This window comes from Sander lucioperca, chromosome 9 (genome assembly GCF_008315115.2).
Source record: "Sander lucioperca isolate FBNREF2018 chromosome 9, SLUC_FBN_1.2, whole genome shotgun sequence".
Classification (NCBI taxonomy): domain Eukaryota; kingdom Metazoa; phylum Chordata; class Actinopteri; order Perciformes; family Percidae; genus Sander; species Sander lucioperca.
In genome coordinates, this window is record NC_050181.1 from 6,215,907 (window position 1) to 6,232,303 (window position 16,397).

The window sequence follows — 16,397 nt, forward strand, 5'->3', positions numbered from 1 at the left end:
GACATCTTAAGTCGTCAATTTGGGGTTTAGGAAACTTTAACAGGCATTTTTCAATATTTTCCTGACGTTTTATAGATGAAACAATTTATAGACTAATCAAGAAATTAAGTGGCAGAACAAATGATAATAAAAAGAAAATTGTTAAATACAGCCCTATATACAGCATGCGCATCTGATATTTTTCCTTAATGGTGTACTTACATGGGTAACAACGTTCTGCTGATTATTTGACAGTATAACTTTATCTAAAGAGACAGATCTGGATTGTATTTTTAGGTTTTGCCAAACTGCACCTGAAAGTTATTGCCAAAAAGGGTTAAAAAGAGTTGGTGGCAGTGTGTAATGATCAGGCAGGATGAAACACGCATTATAAGTTGCATCAAATGGTTGTCAAGGACTACATGCAAACCAAAGAGCAGAACTCAAATAGAAAACCTTTCAATCTAACTCCTCTCTGACCCTTGACTGCCTGATGCGTGATATGATTCTCAACGGCTGAAATGAAAATGAAAGCATGGGCAACTCTGTTCACTAGAGTTCAAGCCGATCAGTCTCTGGTTGACCTGTATCACTTAAAAAGGGAAAGGGCACTAATAAAATAGATCTAACCATCACATTTGTATTTGCAATCCCAAAACCTTTTTTTTTGTCATCCTTGGTTGGGCTACCGGCTGCGTGAAATATGAGTGCGTAGTACAACGAGACTAACATCAGAAGTAAGAGCCTGTCTTTTGTGGGATAAGAAACATCTGGACAATGCTCCTGGTGAAGTCCTCTACCAGTCAAGCACTCTGACCCATGAAGACAACAGATCTCCTTATAATGGAAGAGATGCACCATTGGAAGCTTTCAGAAGATGAGAGGAAAAGTCCTCTGCTTACTGGGAATATAATGGTTTGTGTGGACTGGGAGGACAGGCCATGGATGGGTAGAAAGAAGAAAGGGGAAGGAAGTGCTAAGAGCAAGCACAGTCCATTTATGTCCAGCCAGCTGGCAGCCAGTATCGAAGGCCTCGGTCCTCAGAGTAGGCTACAGCGGAAGAAGCTTGTCTTTTTCTGAGGCTCTGAGATCTTGACTCCGTGACTGCTCCCCTGCGGCATGTTGCCCTCCTGCAAAATGACAAATAAACAAGTCACTGCTGTCATGTAGAACGGCTGGCTCAGTGGCTGCTCTCATATGTTTCATCAACTTTCTTAACAGAAATCCTCATGTACTAGTAGCAACCAGAGGCACACTGCTATTGCTAGTGAAACAATGTTTTACATAAAGTATCTAAGAGCTGCTGAAAAGTAAGTATCACATTTATCAGTTTCTCACATTGCAAACAATTATATTATCAAAGAGTTCTTCTCACCAATTTTGTGTCCATTTTTGATTTGATGTCTCTGGCGAGTGTCAAAAATGCCTGTAAACCAGAAGAAAAACACATTGTCACAATGATGACGTATGATCTGTTAAGCATATTAGAACTCAAGGAAGAATGGCTACTTGCATTTTCCACGTTGATGTTGGCCTTTGCACTGGTCTCCATGAATTTTATCCCATACTCTAATGCGAGCTGAAAGTAAATCAGAGAAAATTACATCACCTTACATTTTTACCAATTCTGTCGACATGTTTAAAAAAAAGAATTAAACTAATGTAATGTTGCACCAATGTTATAATTTACTATCAAATATAACCCGATGACAATGTCATATTTTAACTTCAAGTTTCTCACCTTCTCTCCCCTGTCTTTGGACACCTGCCTCTTGTCATTGATGTCACACTTGTTGCCAAGGACCATCTTCTCAACATCAGATGATGCATGCTTGAATTTAATTTAATTTGAGAAATTAAATACAAAGCTCTACATGTTGCCATTTGGATATTTTAAGAAGTAGCAAGCACATAAAAAGAGGGTATATATATATATATATATATATATATATATATATATATATATATATATATATATATATATATATATATATATATATATGTATATGAGCCAGTAAATACCTCCTCTATGTTCCTTATCCAGTTCTTGATATTCTCAAAAGACTTCTCGTTGGTGATGTCGTAGACAAGCATGATGCCCTGTAAAGAACCAAATGTGTTCAGATTAACAGAGCACATCAGCTGTAGCTTCCTAGGAAAGTGGATTTATGTTACATTTTTCTGACAACAGGTGAAGATACGCACCATTGCTCCTCTGTAGTAGGCTGTTGTGATTGTTCGGAAGCGCTCCTGTCCAGCTGTATCCCTAAAAAAATAAAAATAAATAAACACCCGAATCGTGACATCTCAGAAATGTAACAATAAATATGAAATGCCAACGCTTTTAAGGTCAATATTTGGATAAATTATGTGGGAAAGTTTCCATCAATATCTTACTGCAGCTAAGCACGGGAGCTATGTATTAAGGTTAGTTTATCTTAAATGGACCTTTTATCCAACACACACACACACACACACACACACACACACACACACACACGTGTGTTTTCAATGTAAAGGTTGGCATTACATTGAATTTATTTTGCTATAAACCCATGATTTGGTACCTGCTACAATAAATTCGGTTACAATTACAATTAAAAACGTGTACATTCGATTTTAAAACAACTGAACGACTTTTAGGGCCGATAATTCACATTTGAAGCCAAATATTGACAAAACACTGCGTCACACGCCCTGCATTAAAGGAATTAAAGTATGGTAAACTTACCATATCTGTAACTTTATCTTCTTGCCGTCAAGCTCTATTGTCCTGATCTTGAAATCAATGCCTGGAGGGATAAGGAAGGATCATGCATGTCAATCATTACGTTAGCTTGCTAGCTTACTGTACCTGTCAAACATTGGTCGACATTGTTGGGTTACAACCAAAGGACACTTGTGGACTGGAAACAAACGGGGGCTCAGCTTCAAGTCATAGCATAGGGCAGTAATATGTGCATGAAAGAACAACTTATCATCTTAAATTGACCAGCTACAGCGTGCTACATATCAGGTTTCCGGTCTCTAGACCAGAATGTAGACGGCACCTAACGGTAATGGCTTACGCTAACCGCAAAGGAGCCACCCGGCATGAATATAGCTAGCTAGCTAATACACCACAAACATTTCTGTTCATACATTAGCCTCATAGAAAACACAAGGGTAACAGTCCCCTTGGCATCTCGTATTAACGAGTTAGTTATATTTATGACATCCAAAAGACTAACACACTATAAATGACAAAGACAAACTACTTCCAGTCGTAAACGTAGCATGAGCAGCATTGCAGCAAGTAGACCGAGCCTCTGCGACAGACCATTGTCGTATGTAAACAGACAGAAAGACACAGTTAACATCACCAACACCGTACCTATAGTTGAGATAAACGTTGAGTTGAAGGCGTCTTCTGAAAACCTGAAGAGCACACAGGTCTTCCCGACACCAGAGTCGCCGATTAACAGTAATTTAAACAAATAGTCGTATGTCTTCGCCATACTTGATATTATTGCGGAAATCCCGCCCGGCGAAGCAGCGATCTGAATATGCTTAAGTGTCGCCCCCTGCTGGCTTGGAATTCACCAGCCGTTTATATCTAACTGAGACCAGTGGGCGTTTAATTCATAGACAGTTAAAGGCTGCATGGACCGTGGTCTGCACAGCGAAGTGCTTCATTCACATGCTCCTCGGATGGTCCCTTTTCCCGAGTTGGGAAGTCGTTCTTCCAAGTACATCTCTCTTCCGACTTTGGTGTGTTCATGATGTACGCTACAAAGAAGATGTGATGTATTTTATTACTCAGAGCGAACAACACGTTGATAGCTGTTTCCAGTATTTATTTACAGTTTGAAGCTTTAGCCTATTAGTCTAGTCATTTGGTCCCATACTTGTTGCTGCACCAGTAACGTTACATTCCCAGGGTTAATGCTAATCTAGGTCACTCTACGTGACGTGTACTGTTACAACCTAATACCGTATTACTAATACGTGTGAGCAAAAAGTGATATGCCTTACGTGAATTAATAAAAAGTTACAATCAACCCAACATTTACTTTCGTTTGACATGTCACTGCATAAGATGACGCCTTCATATTAGTATACAGTCGTATAGCAAACATTTCGCCGACTTTAAACCTAGTTGTTCCGATTTGAGGGGCATTCACGTGAATTTTCCCACTCAGGAACTTATTTTTCACATCACATCAATGCAGCATAATTATGTACATTATGAAATATTACTAGTGTCCTTCTCTTTCTGGACTGTTGATTCCTTCATGCAACCGAGACCATCAGACAGAAATGTCTTGACTTTTCCTCTTTCAAGGTTAAAGTTGCCTGATGGCTTTGGAAAAACCTGCCTGAGAAAGAACACTCATCTTTTTCTTAAGGTATCGTACAACTTTTCTAATACATTATGGCTCTAACCTTCTTTATCTTTATCTGTTTCATTGTTTGTAGGAGTTTCTTTACATCCTCTTGAGCACTGAAGGTTGAATCCAGTAAACCAGTTTGAATGCTGAGTTTAATCACAGCTCACAAAGGAAGCTGCTGCTGGATGAGTCAAGTTAAAGCGAGCTCTTCCTCTGTTTGAGTTGAGCAGGATGTTAATCAGCCTCAGACAAGAAATCACTGGCATGTGCCAAGAAATCCTCATTGGAAATCCCATCTGAAGAAGAAAGTCACACATTGTGTTGTTCCAGTAAAGTTGTTTATAGACAATAATCATGAGTTTATTCAGTAGTCAGTGTTTTTTGAATGCATAATCTAACCTGTGCTGGTTATCAAAGATTCTGGTCATTTGTGAAATCAAAATTCCTACCTGAAAAACACCTCTGTTTCATATTGCCTGAATGTTTTTCTCACAATAGAAATGAGATTTACTTCTATTGTCATTCTTGATTAGTTTGGAGACAGAGGGACCTCAGGGCTACGGATTCATTACCTGCACTTAGTGTTTAGTGTTGATGGGAGAAGGGGGGGGGGGGGGGTTACTCTACCTAAGATGCTATCAGATGACGAAGTATTTACCTCCATTGGTGTTTTCTGTAATTAAAGAGTTCACCTTTACAAAATGCTGTGACCACTAATCACTTCAACTGTGTCCCCGGTGGCCTTTCATGACTTCCATTCTAGTCTACAATTTTAAGGTACTTGGGACTTGAATATCGTAATTTATGCTACTTTTCAGAGGTAGTCTATAGCCTATATTGGGCTTTTACTTACATTTATTATGCAGCTATAGTTAGTAGTTACTGTGCAGACTAAGATTTTATTTGCAAAACATTATGTTCAAATTATAAAATATGATTCAATAACAAGATTAAAATGCTGCTTACATGATAATGCACATATTACTAATCCAATTATACAGTAACACTACTTAGTTGCTATGGTTTAGTACTTATGACTCCTCAATTCCCTTTCACATGTGCTTTTTCCGTGAAACAGAAACCAAAAGAAAAAGAATTGTCAATCATAATAGTACTTTCTCATTTAGTTAACTTACACTATTAGTCCACAAAAAGTCTTAACTGGTGGCTAACGTACTACTTTTTGAGGAAACCAATCTAACATTTAATTTAACATTACCTTATGTGATTCACGGTCATAGCAGAGCACACAGAAAAAGCACTGCATGTTAGCACATGTAAATTGAAGGGTGAGCTTTTTCTGCTGTTGCCGTTAATGACTATGTTGAAAATGCCTCAAGGACACACAAACATATGCAACACTATGCATAAACACACTCAACATAACACATAAAGCTCACTTTATCATCATGATCAGTTTTATTTGTGCTCAGAGTTTGGTCTACAACACAATTTCTAGCACCAAAACTGATTATCATATGGTCCCAAAACCATTTTTAAAAAAAAGGAAAAGAAACAAAAAGAACCATAAATATATAAAAGGGGTACGTGTTTAGGAATAATAGTGAAATTACAGAGAATGGATGGCATGTAGAAAATCTTTCACAAAAAAAAAAAATTAGTTTTTTTATTTGTTTGATCTTCATGGCATTTTACAAGCTATTGAGCTCCTGCAGTGTTTGGTCCAGGACTTGGTGCATTCCTACGTTTTGCTCTTTCTCTTTCGATAGGTTCTCTGCAATAAAAAGTAACAGCAGATATAAAATGCAATGGCTAGGTCAGTGAACAGAAAAATTTATCACGTAAGTGAAATGGGTAAACTAATAAAATATGGTTAGAGTAGACATACCAGAAGAAACCCACTTCTGTACAATATAAATTTAGCCTTTTAATTATGGCCAATGCATAAAGAAACTATTGACATTACAGCTGCAGAGTGGTGAAAAGCAGGCTTAATTCAAATGACAGAAGACAGAGTAAAAGAGAAAAATATCTTTATTGAGCTTTTGTTTAACAGAAAAGGAGCAAAGGGCAGTGATAACAAAGGGAGAAAAGAAGAGCTTCCAATCAGGCAAGGAGAAACAAAGGGGAAGTGAAAGCTAAATGCAAGGTCTACATGGTGTTCATATCATTGAGGGCATGATCCAGCTCCTCGCTGATAGCCTTGTATTTCAGCTTCTGAGTGTACAGTTCGTCTGCAGGTCAAAGGGCAGAGACAGAGAGCAGGTGGAGGACAATGCAGAGTTGTGCAGACCAAGATGGGAAAGCAGGAGGAAAAAGAGAAAAATCAGATCAAACGATAAAGATTTGATCAAAGGTTGAGTAAAGAAAGTGTAGATCAAGGATTGAAAAGAAGGATTAAAATGAAGTGTTACCTTCTAAGTCATCGATGGTCTTTTCCAGTTTAGCCACTGACCTCTCTGCGAATTCTGCACGGGTTTCCGCCTTTAAAAAGACAACATGTTAATCATCCCGACATATTCCCCTCAGACAACATATAGCTTGAGCAGACACAAAACTTACCTCCTTAAGTCTGTCATTCAGGACTTTAATCTCTTCCTCATACTTGTCTTCTTTCTCAGAGTACTATAGAGAGAGAAAAGAAAATCATTTCAATGCCAAAACAATATCACAATGTTTGCATTTGTGAAAAAGAGTTATTCCACCTTTTCATGCTCAATATTGTTTAGTCTCTTTTTTAGAAAGTTAGAGTTTTACAGTTTTGAAGCTCATTCTAGACAGGATAGGGACGTATATGCAGGTGAATTGAATGGGTTACACTTCCTCTACTTTATAAGTAAATTTAAATGTAATAAAACATCAATATGCTCTGCTGCTCCAGGGGTTTTAAGGTCAAACAGCAGGCTAACGGAGATAAGCAATACACCCTCAAACTGCTCCTCCAGGAGAGATTAACATCACCTACCTTATCAGACTGAGCCTCTAGCGACTTGAGGTTGTTGGTGACGTTCTTCAGCTCTTCTTCCAGGTCAGCACACTTACTGTATAAATAGAGAAAATGTTACAATTTCTGAATATGTTTGACAATGGTCTGTTATCTGGGTAACAACTGAATGATGCCTGCAAGCTCGCATATAACTTGTTCAGTTTGAGCTTACAGTTCTGCAATTTCTGCCCTCTCTTCTGCTCTCTCCAGATCACCCTCAAGGATTACCAGTTTGCGGGCAACCTGACATTTAAAAGACAGTAAAATTCACAGTTGAGCAAAAACAAAAATTACATCTGAAAACCGAAAGTCAGCTGAAATGTGATCTCCGTGCACGTACCTCCTCGTATTTGCGGTCTGCCTCCTCAGCGATGTGCTTGGCTTCTTTGAGTTGCATTTCCTGGATCTCCATCTTCTCCTCGTCTTTCATGGCTCTGTTCTCAATCACCTTCATGCCTCTGACGATCAGAAAGACAGACAGCCTTTAGTTCAACACGACCACAAAGACACCACAAATTGCTACAGGCTGCTTCTGACTATGTTTATTTTTTGTGGTTTCAGTCCCAGCATTATGTAGATGCTAGGACTCTGTTTTTTGCTGGCATTCTCTCCATGAAAGCTACAAATGAGCTCATAGGTATTAGTGTCACTGGACATACCAAACATTGAAACATTTATAACTCATCGTCAGAGTTGTTTAATTATCCAGGTGATACTGTGGTGTTTGAGGTTGCTGCTAAAATCAAACTTTTATTTGGGACTTCCTTATTCTATACTGTACAAGACTTTACTTATTTTGTATCTGTATATAGCTTTTGTTTCATTTTGATTTATTGTTTAGCCTTCTTATTTTTTTTAATCTTTAATTTAATCTTTTTCATATATTTATCCGATCCATTTCTTGTGCAGTTAACACCTAAATTTCCCCCTGGAAATCTTATTTTATTCTATCTTATATTTCCAGAACTAGCAGCTCTGCCACCGTTGTCCACTTTATACAACTAAAATGTGTCTGGCCTTCTCCTCCCATGAGGCTCTTCTTCACTGCTACCATCCTATCAAACCGGCACCCCCAATTTTGGGCCCCTCAAAGCTATGAGATGATCATTTTCCAATCTTGTAGTTGATGGTATGTCGTCAATCTGTGGTTAGTACATTATGACTGAGGTCTGTGTTGATTCTCACCTTTCACTCTCATCTGCAGCCTTCTCAGCCTCCTCCAGTTTCTGAAGGGCTGTGGCCAGTCTCTCCTGAGCGCGGTCCAACTCCTCCTCCACCAGCTGGATCCTGCGGTTCAAAGATGCCACATCGCCCTCCGCCTAACACACACACACAGAGAGAGAGAGAGAGAGAGAGAGAGAGAGAGAGAGAGAGAGAGAGAGAGAGAGAGAGAGAGAGAGAGAGAGAGAGATCACAGGTCAGCCAGGAAACAAGCTGCTGCAACAAGAGGAAGGATACTTTTGAGCTCAGCCAAAGCAGCACATTGTAAACTAGCTGTATAAGTTACATTGGTTGTGAGCACTGCAGTTGCAAGGTGTAATCAGTTTATGTATATTTATTTCTTGCAGTCAAATGGGCTGAATATTCTGAGCCGTTTATGGATAGTTATTTAATTCAGTCTATTTATTCCCTGGAACCCATTGCAATACTCTCTGGGCATGCATATATCCCCGTTTTCTTTTTTTCCTTCTGTGCAATAGGCTACATCAGATTTCTTCCATGTAATCAATTTCACTCTTAACAAGCACGATTAGTTCTGGACTTTGCAGCTTGACCAGAAACTGCTGACACAGAATAACAGAGTGGCAGACTTAACCCTGACATGTCTGAAGTGGTACAGCTGGTCTGATGTTTGTAATGTAAACCCATGTATGTTTGGGGGGGGCAACGGATTGCTTTTTCTGGGCCCGTTTCCTGTGGGACTGATATCACAGATAACCATGTCTGCTCTCTTCCTGTGTAGAGGCTGAAGAGAAGGAGGAAGGATTCAGCTCTTAATTTCAGATATGTGTCATGTGTTATTCAGACAAAAAGCTCAAAGGGCAAGCAGAACAAAGACTACTGGGTGCTTGGCAGAACAGGAAAACAATTTCCAAGTGCAAGTGTTGACATACATTGGGAAAGATCTACGCTTTTAAAATGTTATAAGCCTGCCACGCCTTAATATTTGAGTAAAGTAATACTGAGGGCTCTCGTTGCATTTGTAGGTGTTTGAGACGATCTAGTGCGGGTTTATGTTAGATAACGCAGCCGAACAAAAGTCTGAGAATGAATGTCGTTACAATGGTGCTCCAACTTTCCAAAAACTTTTAAAACGACCAAATTTCACATATTACAAGATAATAATAACAAATCTACTATTGGGATTCGCAGGAAAAGTTTGAAATTCTTACAGGAGCGTTGTGAGTATGCTTATCGCTACCTGCAGACCGACACTGACAGTTTGCGTGTAGTTTCTTTACAATTTGCAATAAAGATGTTTAACAGGTAGGCTATGTGAGCAGTAAAGTTAAAGTAGAAAATGCGACTGAAGTTGGATAAATGATTCATCTCACTTTGTCGCGCAGTTCCCGTTCAGTGTCCAACTCCCTTTGTACTGCCAGTGCACGATCTTCTGCCTCGTCAACATGTAGCTGGAGGGTTTGGATTTTCTTCTTTACCGTCTCCATAGTCTCGATTATTTGTGTTTTCTCAAAAAAGCTAAGAAGGAGCCCAAAAAAAATCTAGCTAGCGGTCTAGGTCGCTTCCCTGTATCCTTAAAACGTTAATGAGGAAAACTTTTTTTTCTCAGGCAGGAAGTCAAGGACGTGCAGGGTTGGAATGAGAGAGAAAAAAAAGGGTTGGGAGTTTTCAGGAAATTTATGGCGAGATCGTCCAATCCTGTGAAGAAGCCTGTCTCAGATGACATCACAGGATTCAGGAGGGGAAGGCACTGCTCTTTTTCTCCACAAAAGAGGTGTGTGAGACTTTCTATTGTGGACTTATATGGCAAATGTAAGGTGTTGCCTAGGCTGCATTGTTCTCTCTCATTAGAAGAACGGCATAGAGGTCAAGAGAACAGTTGCCTCATCTGATGTATCGGTCTGATTCAGATATGTGGATCATAGGCTATCTAATGTGAATCACAGTTGTGTGAGGGGGGAAAGAGAAGAAACATAAAAGTTTGAGCGTGTGAAGGAGAGAGGCAGGATGTTAAATGTGTATAAATCAAAGGTCCAAAGATTTTCTACAAGGGAAGGAGGGAGGGTCAATGGTGGGGTGGTGCGGTAATAATCCTCTTTAAAAGGGGTTGTTGACCTGCAGCAGCATGGAATGTAAATTGATTTGGGTGCAGACATGACCTGCAGCCATCGGGTGGCGACACTTTCCTTCAGCGCCCCCTTCCTCCTCCTCCTCTCTTCCTCCTCCTCCTTTTTCAGAGCAAAGCTCGGATTTATTTTCTCTGATTGTCCTTGTATCACATTTGAAAGTCCCTCATCCCTCATAAGCAGCGTGAAACACAAGAAGACAGCAGATCTGTGGGTATTTGAGAGAAAACTCTGACCTTTAACCTTTGGGGTCTTATCTCATCTGCTTTCACTGGTAGTTTTAGACTTACACTGTAAAGGCTTGATGCTATATATTCAACTAAAACATTAATTGATTATTTGAAATTCATCAGCAACTATTTTAACAATCAATATCGTTTTAATCATTTTTCAACCAAAATGCAAAACGTTCACTTGTTCCAGCTTCTCAGTTGTGAGAATTTGCTGCTTTAAAAAAAAAAATGGAATAGTAAACTGAATATCTTTGGGTTTTGGTCTGCTGGTCAGAAAAAATATGTCATGTTGGGCTTTAGGAAGTTGTGATTGTGAGAAATAGTGTTTTTCATTATTTCCTGACATTTTGTAGACCACACGAGATAATAATAATCGAGAGAATAATCACCAGATTAATGGATAATGAAAATAAATGTTAGTTGTAGCCCCAGTAATTAAACATGTTTACAGCAACACAGTTTTGTTACTCCCAGATAATATAACTAGACAGTAAAAGAAGAGAATTGTCATGCGTCACTGGTAAAACCACATTAGAAAAGTATTTCTGGTATCATATAAATAATATTGGTCACAATTGCCCAAAAAAGCAAACTAAGTTGAGTCTGTTTGTCCCCATTTCTTTTCTTTTTTTTGCAGAACCCTTTGCTTTAGATCAAAGATAACACTTAATCAGATATCAGGTAGCTGAAATGTTACCGTAAAAGAAACATCATAAATGAAATAGTTGCTCTGGTTTATGGTCATTGTACTGTAAGGCCAGTCAGAGCAGAGTGTAATATCTCCGCCCCATGAAAAGGCCAGAGCATTGATTTCATTAGACACTGCAGTATGGGGTTCTCTGTTTGCTTAAGCTGCATTCCTGGGATTCCTGGTCAGCTACTCAGGCTGGCCTAGTTTTGTCTGTGCTCGAGAAATGGCGACATTACAGACCTCACAAAGACACCAATCAGTAATACTTAACACTATATAGATTATAGGATACAAGTTAGTCATTTCAGGATTCATTTCAGGGTTAGTTGACTTCTACATTGAGGGTGGTGGGTAGCAGATTGAAAGAAGGAGTTTAGTTTAAATTGTTTACAACATACTACCTGCCTGTGTTTAATACACCTAAAGGGATTTTCAAATGCAATCTTGCATGGCAAACCTTTGGCATGAAGGTTGATTTTCCTTTGTTTTATTCAAATCAAAGGACTTAAAGATTGCTCCCTTAGTTTCAATGATTACAACTAGACAAATCATTTTAAAAGTAGGTTTTGATTATTATATTTTCTGAATGTCAGTGGTTTAATCACTCTGGCACTATGTTGCATCACTCTAGAAACAACCAAACAATAAGGCAAGTCCAGGCATGGCCTTTTCTGGGAGTGTAAGCAGTAGAAGCACTGAATGTATAAAACATTTAATTCCTTGCCTTTTTAACCCAATTTTCATAGAAAAGAACGTCAGTCTGCAAAAACTGAATGTGTCTCTATCCCTGGTCTTTTTTCAATCATGGAGTGATGTTTTGGTTACTCCATCTGGAAGAGTGGTAATCAATATGTAATAAAACTGAAACTTAGAAGTTGTGGTGTTCCACTGTAATGTGGATAATGTGTTTCAGATGTGGTCAACTCACATCTGCGGCCTTCTTCTCCGACAGTTCCAGTTTCTCCTGAGCATCCTTCAGGGCCTCCGAGTACTTGTCGAGCTCATCCTCTGTTCCCTTCAGTTTCTTCTGCAGAGCGAGCAGCTCATCCTCCAGCTGAAAGAAGGCAAATGTGACAGAGATTTAGGAAGGCATACCAAGTAAGTATGAATTAAAAACACTGCATGGAAAAATCCAGCATTATTTTGATACAATGATGGGGGGGGTTTAGATTAAAAACTGCACTTAAGTAGACTGGGTCAAAACCCAGAAGCGCTCAGATGTAGGGATATGACCTAAGTTAGATGTCTCAAAACAAGACTCTACAGCCATGCTAGCGGCTCTAAGGCAATGTTAGGTACTAAAGTGCTTTGAGCTAAATGCTAATATCCACATTCTAACTTACTTACAAGGATGATGATAACATGCTGATGTCTATAGGTGTGATGTTTACCATGTTCACTATCTAAGTTTAGTGTGTTATCTTGCTAACACCAAGTACAGCGGAGGCTGATGGGAATCAGTTTTACAGATATTTAGTCATAAACCAAAGTATTGGACAAATTGAAATATTGACCTAAAGACGGCGCTAGATGTAAAGTCAGACGATCGCCAATACAATTCATTTTCAGAGGACGTGAATGTCTAAAAAACAATTTCATGGCAACCCATCTGATAATTGTTTAAATATTTAATTTTGGACCAAAGTGTATCTATCATCTACAGAACTTGTTGTCAAAGGTTTTCATCAAGTCTACTTCTTCGGTAGAAAGCAGATCCAGCGTAAACCCTTTGTTTTAAAGTTTGAGGATTATCAAGAGTAACCCGAGACATTGCTTCTGAAAAGACACTTTGCTGCTGATTTTTTTCGTAATTTGGGTGAGCCGATCCTTTGATTGCTGCAGGAGACGGTTGTCTGTAATGCATGTTAAGATTGAGTATTAGTTTTGTGTATTTTCAGCACTTTGCGTCAGCCTGACTGCACTCTGATGTCCGTCCTATTGTGCCAAGAATAGCAAAGGAAGCATCTCTTAGCACTGCTTGAATCAGTGCCATCCAAACAAACTAAAGAGCTCTGCATAATCTTCTAGGATTTCATGCTGACTGTTCCTTGACATGGAAGACATGCTGGGGGTCCATATGTGCAGTGCCAGTGACAACTGTCACTGCTTGTGCTCTCTAAGGGTTTGATTAGAAACCAGAGAGAAGATTCTTTCCACTTGCTTTATGTAGATCCTGGCTTCATCCGTGCCTCTCCAACTCCCTGCTGTCTAGCATTCCTGTCGCACCTTCATGATGACGACGCCACCTCCCACTGTGTAATAATTGCCTCCATTTAGAAGCCTCAAATATCATATTACATCTCCAGATTCTACTTTGCTTGTATCAAGTGGTACAAGTATGCTATCATTAAGACAGCCTTTGAAATAACAAACTGTCTAGGGCCCTCGCACTGCAGCGCCAAATATGGATGCGCAGATGAAATTTGAATTTGGAAAATTTGAATTTTTTTGTTGATATGTTACAGACATAATTCAGATAAGGATGCTGGGTAATGCAGTGCTCTCCTGGTGAAGAATCAGAGCAACAGCTGCTATAAAATGGGTTGTTTTAACTGCTGCAGCACCACTTCTGGTAGCTTCAAGTAATCCCTTTGGTTCAGTGTGGATAATTTGTCCAGCAGTCGTCACTCTGCCATTCTGTTTGTGTCTCCCTGTGGACATCCTCCACCTTCTCCTGACCACCAAAAGACAAGGCCCAGGGGCTCAGCATCAGCTGCTCTCTGTTATTCAGCATTTGGTGCTTTGGGAAATACTGGACATTTTATGTTGATTTTAACTGGTTTGGTATTTATTTATTCATTTTAGACCAGATTGTCATTGTAATTTAAAAAAGATCACCATGTTAATACGTGAATAGCAAATTAATCACTTTGGTCTGTTTTCACAAAATAATATATTTAAATAAAATCTAGTTTATCAGTCCCAGTCACTCAAAAACATAATTTCAATCTACATGAACAGAAACTATTTCCAACTTTGTTCTGAAGGGAGCAACTATATGTTACAATAACTCTAGATAGGGCTGTGTAATATGGTTAAAATTAATATCACAACATTATTAAGAATACTTTTTGACATTGATATATATCCTGCTATGTAAAATACACACATAATCACAAAAAAAGAATCCAGCTGATTTACCACTGTTATGCAGTACATACATCACACAAAAACTGTACAAGTAATTTTGTTACTTTTTAATTAAAGTTTACTTAGATACGTTAGTTCGGAGAATTATTTTGTTGCAGCAGCTCTCTATACTATACATCTTTTCTTGTACTTCTTTCTTCAATTTTCCTGTGTGGGATCATTAAAGTTGATCTTATCTTCTGTATATATGAAAGTCAATCTATACTGAATTATTTTCTAGCTAACCCTAGATTCAGTTAAAAAAAATCTGTGTTATACAGTCCATCACTTCTATCCTGTGTTCCCATTAAAACCATCAGACTTGTCTCACCAGCTTGCATTTATCCTCGGCTGCCTTCTTGTCGGACTCCGCCTGTTCTGCCCTGTCGATGGCGTTCTCCTTGTCCAACTTCAGCATCTGCATCTTCTTCTTGATGGCCTCCATGGTGACAGTTGGGTCTCAGTGTCTCGCAGACTTTGGAGGAAAACAAAGTTTGTATTTCTTTAGTTGAAAAGCTGTTGCAGATGTTGAGGGGAAGACACCCTCACAAGGTTGACGGGGAGAGCAACCAGCAGATGCAGAGAGGAGGAGAGACAGAGGGAGCTCAGAGCGAGTGAGCAGAGAGGAGGATGCAAACTGAGAGTCGGTGGAGCTCTATGTGATTTAAACTTGACTGGAGGTTTGGAGACAGCCCCAGTCTCTAGTGACAGCCCTTTTCTCACCGTTTACCCCTTCCGCCACTCCTAGCGTTGGCTACTCTAGAAATCTGCTCCCCTCCCTAATCTTAACTTCACCTCTTGAGGCTCTTTGTGCCAACGACATGGTGTAGATCTCCTATCTCCTTATTTGGATCATAGCCTTTTTGTTTTGAACACAACAGGAGAGGACTAGAAAATGATCCAGAACTCAGACATCAAAACGATATTGTTCACATTAGTAATATGAGTTACTGAAGGTTCATTTTTTTCCACTTTGGGCTGCATATCTATATCCCTGTGTTCTTACTTAGGAATTTTCAAATTGATGGTAATACCAGAGTTGGTTAGAAAGGACATAGTTTTCATACTGCTGAATGAAAAGGGGCTGTTGGAAAATGATCCAGCCAAAGAAAATTTAGAGAAAGAGCTGTCTGCATGCGATCTACACCAGGCAGCTGGAGTGCTGCAGTCAAGCTACACAGGCATAAACCATAAGTCTTCTGCAATTAAGATCCTTTTAATTACTATTGGTCTGGTCCTTTTTTAGATCTGTTTTCTGTTATTTGTAAAGCGCACAATATAAAAAAAAACATTGTTGACTGGTGGAAACAACTTGTGTTACTGCAACAGGAATTTCATGTTATGCACCTATGAGATATTTAGAAAATGGAGCTGCATTTGTCTGTGTGTGTGCTGATGACATCACTAATGGACCTGTCTGCTTGCTTTCTACTCTTCTGTGCCAGTTGCCCTGGCTAAAAATAAAGATTACAAGGAAAGTCAAAGAACAGTGAGTCCAGTGGACATTTAAGTGACATTTGAAGATAAACTCTGACACATGCGTCTTTTGTTTTTCATGTTGCATTGCCACTTTTGCAGTGTGTATCCCCTTATATTTGATGTTATTCCTTATGTTACATTGTCCTGCTTGTGCACAGAGGACACTGCCCAGGAAGAGTGTTATATGTAGGTAACTTGAGTTTTGAGGAGCATATTGTTTGCGGTCCAGTGAAATTCATGTTCATTTATGTTGAGAAAAAT

At 39.1% G+C, this 16,397-nt stretch overlaps 2 protein-coding genes across 5 annotated transcripts; both read right to left on the bottom strand.

Moving 5' to 3' along the window:
* Nucleotides 1–649: 649 nt before the first annotated feature.
* On the bottom strand, nt 650–3,604 carry LOC116045892 (ras-related protein Rab-8A-like). The gene is made up of 8 exons (XM_031293885.2): nt 3,353–3,604; nt 2,711–2,771; nt 2,185–2,245; nt 2,002–2,079; nt 1,721–1,810; nt 1,493–1,558; nt 1,355–1,405; nt 650–1,109 (listed from the first exon to the last, which is right to left on the bottom strand). Exons 1-8 carry the CDS (start codon nt 3,474–3,476, stop codon nt 1,020–1,022), a joined length of 621 nt encoding a protein of 206 aa, XP_031149745.1. The 5' UTR covers nt 3,477–3,604; the 3' UTR covers nt 650–1,019.
* A 2,145-nt stretch (nt 3,605–5,749) lies between these two features.
* On the bottom strand, nt 5,750–15,332 carry LOC116045890 (tropomyosin alpha-1 chain-like). 4 transcript variants are annotated; one of them, XM_031293881.2, is made up of 9 exons: nt 14,989–15,324; nt 12,457–12,582; nt 8,482–8,615; nt 7,637–7,754; nt 7,469–7,539; nt 7,276–7,351; nt 6,873–6,935; nt 6,725–6,794; nt 5,750–6,084 (listed from the first exon to the last, which is right to left on the bottom strand). In XM_031293881.2, the coding sequence occupies exons 1-9, from the start codon at nt 15,100–15,102 to the stop codon at nt 6,002–6,004; spliced, it is 855 nt and encodes a 284-aa protein (XP_031149741.1). In that variant the 5' UTR covers nt 15,103–15,324; the 3' UTR covers nt 5,750–6,001. The 4 variants fall into 4 exon arrangements, with proteins under 4 accessions (XP_031149741.1, XP_031149743.1, XP_031149742.1 ...); XM_031293882.2 differs by lacking the exon at nt 5,750–6,084 and adding an exon at nt 6,327–6,544 and having other exon boundaries at nt 14,989–15,332; XM_031293883.2 differs by lacking the exons at nt 12,457–12,582; nt 14,989–15,324 and adding an exon at nt 9,852–10,134.
* Nucleotides 15,333–16,397: the final 1,065 nt, after the last annotated feature.

What these genes read in the sequence shown, in the direction of transcription:
- LOC116045892 (XM_031293885.2), bottom strand. Translation starts at nt 3,476, where the DNA reads ATGGCGAAGACATACGACTATTTGTTTAAATTACTGTTAATCGGCGAC. An exon ending in AACGTTTATCTCAACTATAG is followed by an intron (nt 2,772 to 3,352) that starts GTACGGTGTTGG and finishes TTATCCCTCCAG; the next exon opens with GCATTGATTTCAAGATCAGG. An exon ending in CCAAAGACAGGGGAGAGAAG is followed by an intron (nt 1,559 to 1,720) that starts GTGAGAAACTTG and finishes ATTTACTTTCAG; the next exon opens with CTCGCATTAGAGTATGGGAT.
- LOC116045890 (XM_031293881.2), bottom strand. Translation starts at nt 15,102, where the DNA reads ATGGAGGCCATCAAGAAGAAGATGCAGATGCTGAAGTTGGACAAGGAG. An exon ending in CAGACCGCAAATACGAGGAG is followed by an intron (nt 7,540 to 7,636) that starts GTACGTGCACGG and finishes TTTAAATGTCAG; the next exon opens with GTTGCCCGCAAACTGGTAAT. An exon ending in GACCATCGATGACTTAGAAG is followed by an intron (nt 6,085 to 6,724) that starts GTAACACTTCAT and finishes TTTTTATTGCAG; the next exon opens with AGAACCTATCGAAAGAGAAA.